The sequence below is a fragment of the Rhagoletis pomonella genome, unplaced genomic scaffold, assembly GCF_013731165.1.
Source record: "Rhagoletis pomonella isolate Grant_MI unplaced genomic scaffold, Rhpom_1.0 Rhpom_scaffold_00008, whole genome shotgun sequence".
Classification (NCBI taxonomy): domain Eukaryota; kingdom Metazoa; phylum Arthropoda; class Insecta; order Diptera; family Tephritidae; genus Rhagoletis; species Rhagoletis pomonella.
The window spans coordinates 3,033,069-3,037,167 of NW_023458562.1; the positions used below are offsets into that span (position 1 = coordinate 3,033,069).

The 4,099-nt window shown below is 36.0% G+C and overlaps 1 protein-coding gene across 1 annotated transcript; it reads left to right on the top strand.

The window, feature by feature from the left end:
* Positions 1-927: 927 nt before the first annotated feature.
* Positions 928-2,050, top strand: LOC118744112 (60S ribosomal protein L19). Its single transcript, XM_036476843.1, has 3 exons — positions 928-1,034; positions 1,116-1,222; positions 1,482-2,050. Exons 1-3 carry the CDS (start codon positions 1,030-1,032, stop codon positions 1,985-1,987), a joined length of 618 nt encoding a protein of 205 aa, XP_036332736.1. The 5' UTR covers positions 928-1,029; the 3' UTR covers positions 1,988-2,050.
* Positions 2,051-4,099: the final 2,049 nt, after the last annotated feature.

Here is a 4,099-nt window from a genome sequence, read left to right on the forward strand (position 1 = left end):
GATTTCTGTTCCTTTTTTTCGCACGCAGAAAGGAGAATTCTACGTAGTGAGGGTTATAATCTCTAAGCGCGGCCGAAGGCCGCCTACGCAAAAAGGTGTTATCTGCAAAAGGTGTTCAGCCCCTTTTATTTGGCAACTCAGAAAGAAGAATTCTACGTAGTGAGGGTTATAATCCCTAAGCGCGGCCGAAGGCCGCCTACGCAAAAAGGTGTGTTAAAAAAATGGTTTGTATATATTTCTTTAGTATTTTTTTAAATTTTATTTAAATTTTTGTAAAAACTAAATAGAGTAAGATTTTCTAACGCGCGATTTTTTATTCCAAATTTTCGCCTGCGGCGCTTTTCCTTTTTCATATAAAACTATATTTTTATATATATTTAGTCAAATATTATGTCCACAAGAATTTTTTGCTACAAGTCATATATCAAATTAACGGTATTTATGTGCTCTTTCTGATAAACATATCTGTAAATATAGTTAATTACGTATGTTTTAAAGAAAAACATACATTTTTATAAAAAAAAATGCCATAATTTCATTTTTTACCTTTTCTCAATGTGTATACATAGATATATATATCGAATGAAAGGCCCTTCAATCACCTTTCCAACTGTGTCCATATTTAGAAAAGCGGTTAAATAGTTTTCGAAATATAAGCTTTTGAAAATGTTGAAAATTCCACGTAAACACCCCCTCTCCCCTATCGACGGCCCTGTCAATTTGCACCGAAAAAAAAAATTTGCCCTTTAAAATCCGGAAAAGGGGGCGAGCCATGCTCACTTGTTTTCGCCAGCTCAAAGGTCCGTATTCTTTAGGTGTTCCCGAGCTTGCGACATTTCATGAATCCCACTAGTTTATGTCAAAAAATTTCAAAGTGAAATTACCTTCTTTGTTTGTATCACGAGTTTAAACGTATAAATACTGCATTATAAGTTATGATTTGTGTTTGAGTGGTTGGCAAAAGCAGGGTTCTTGTTTCCGTTCCGCTGTCTTTCTTTCCTTTCTGAAATTCGTCGCGAGTTAGTCGACATGAGGTATTGGCTGAATTTTTTAATAAACCAAAATGTATTTTTCCGTTCATTTTTGCTGTGAGTAATCGATTTTTCCTTTTTCAGTTCTCTTAAGCTGCAAAAAAGGCTTGCTGCCTCTGTTATGCGATGTGGTAAGAAAAAGGTTTGGTTGGATCCAAATGAGATAAACGAAATTGCCAATACCAATTCCCGTAAGTGTGGGTGCATTCCAAAACGTCAAAATACAAAGCATCAGTCTCTTATTTCTAAACCGGTTTAGAAGAAAAAATCTAACTCGCGCAACCTAGTTTTAAACCAGCATCTAACCTTGGTTGCGCACATTTGAAATTACAATCTTCTGAGGTTTAGAAATAAAAAGAGACTGATGCTTTGTATTTTGACGTTTTGGAATGCAGCCTATGTGGTAATTTTTTTAAGGATTCATTAATTATTGGTTAAATATAATTTTAGGTCAAAACATCCGGAAGTTAATCAAGGATGGTTTGATTATCAAAAAGCCTGTTGTTGTGCATTCTCGCTACCGCGTTCGTAAGAACACTGAAGCTCGTCGCAAAGGTCGTCATTGTGGTTTTGGAAAACGAAAGGGTACTGCGAATGCTCGTATGCCTACAAAGTTACTATGGATGCAAAGACAACGGGTTTTGAGACGCTTGCTAAAAAAGTACAGAGACAACAAAAAGATTGACCGTCATTTGTACCACGACTTGTACATGAAGTGCAAGGGTAATGTTTTTAAAAACAAACGTGTTTTGATGGAATACATCCATAAAAAAAAGGCGGAGAAACAACGCAGTAAGATGCTTGCGGATCAAGCCGAGGCCAGAAGACATAAAGTTCGTGAAGCAAGAAAGCGCCGTGAAGAGCGAATTGCTGCCAAAAAGCAAGAGCTCTCCAAACTACACGCTAAGGAAGATGAGATAGCCGCACAAGCAGCGACCACAGGTCCAAAAAAATAAAGCTTATGAATACATTAATACGTTGAGAAAGTGAACATTAAATGTATTTAGTACTCTGGAATACAAGCTTTTGTTTTTATGGCCGATTTCGATTGCCTACGGAACTTCATTTGCCTTGCCAGTGGCTGAAATGGTATGGTATAATCTATGTTGGAAATATCTAGTATGCGCAACCACGGTGAAATGCCGAATTGGAACTTGGTTGCGTAAATGAGGTAATTTCATGCATTTCTGAACACCCTTGACAGATTGCAATGAAAACTAAAACATGATTCTATATTAGTTGTGTTGATTGAGGTGCTCTAGGTTACGCCAGGTTAAGATATCTCGCAAAATTGTGTTTCATGAGGATTTTTCCTGCACGTAAATTGCTCTACTTTTTGTTTCGTGAGCCTGCGCTAAGTCGAACTACACCATTTCCAGTTGGATTCTAGAATAGTCAACTGGATTTTAGAAAGCGTAAATTGGGTTTTAGAATACTCAACTGGACTTTAGAAAGTGTAAATTGGATTTTAGAATAGTCAACTGGATATTAGAAAGCGTAAATTGGATTTTAGAATAGTTAACGGGATTTAAGAAAACGTAAATTGGATTTTAGAAAACGTAAATTGGAGCTTAGAAAATGTAAAGTGAATTTTAGAATTTTCTACAAAAATTTTGAAGTAGCCATTTTTTTCTTATTTGCGGTATTTGTCAATGCAAATTTTTCTAAAATATTCACTTTTAAGCGAACAGTATACTTTCTATGCGGATGCAATTGCCAAACGAGATATGAGAGTTGGTGAATAAAAGTTTTTTAAATGGCATTTTATTTCTTCCAAGTATGTAAAATATGAGGGGTATTCTCTGAGTTTTGCAAAGCCCTTGCATGGTGCACAGATAGCACGGATTGCACGGCTAAAACCGGTTTTCGTATGGGACAGCTTTGCAAACCGTGCAATCCGTGCACCGTGCAAGGGCTTTGCAAGACTCAGAGAATACCCCTATGGAATTTTGTTACATATACTATTGCCTTACTCTTCCAATTTACATTACTCATTTACTATCACATTACATTTCACTCCTGTGCACCTATATTCTTTTTATATACGTTATTCTACATAATTTTAATATTCCGCTCACGTCTTCATTATCCGCTTTCTTTTAACATCATACAGATCGTATATTCCTAAATGTAACCTGTTGTTTAACTTTAATATATATTATATTGTTAAAACTTAATAAAAAGTAGTTATAACTGATACTTCAGCAATATTTGAAACAACATAATCATATGCATAGCATAGTGTATGAATCATTAAAAAATCCAACTAACGCTTTCTAAAATCGAATTTACACTTTCTCAAATCCAATTGACTATTCTCAAATCCAATTGACTTTCTAAAATCCAGTTGACTATTTTAAAATCCAATTGATCGTTTCTAAAATCCAGTTGACTATTCTAAAATCCATATGGCCCTTTCTAAAATCCAGTTGACTATTCTAAAATCCAATTTACGCTTTCTAAAATACAATTGACTATTCTAAAATCCAATTGACGCCTTCCAAAATCCAACTGGAAATGGTGTAGTGCGACTTAGAGCACGATTTTCTGCAACAGCTTTTTTGATGGAGTAACTTATAGCAAGCAGACACACACACTTTACAATTGATGAATTGAACTGTCGAGCAATCAACTGAATTTCTGCCTTAAAAGTGTCATGAGATTATGATCTAAGTTGCTCTCAAGGCACATAAATACAGGTAGAAGCCAAAAAGACGTTCTCTCATGAGAACCAAATCTTTAAACTTCTTTTTTTCTTTTATTTCCTTTATTTCTTTACGCTTTGAATGTCATATCGTTGTTTTTTTTTGAATGTTCCTTAATAACAAATTTTAATTTACATTTGAATTTTTGTTGTTGTTGTTGTAGCGGCACTACTAAGCCCCGCCTGTGGAGACAGACTCCCTATGAATGTCGTTGATCGCTCGTCTGTACGTCATTGGGTCCAGTGGTTGGTCTGTGTAGGTCTGGACTGCGTCCTTGTACATGAATAGGTGCCCCCTGACGTGCCTGGGCGGAGGCTCCTCCTCCAGCAGTGGTCTGTTGGGGTGTTCACTTCTGTGACACCC

Bases quoted from the DNA above. Each gene is read 5' to 3' on its own strand.
- LOC118744112 (XM_036476843.1), top strand. The intron at 1,223-1,481 runs GTAAGTGTGGGT...ATATAATTTTAG, and splicing joins AATTGCCAATACCAATTCCC to GTCAAAACATCCGGAAGTTA.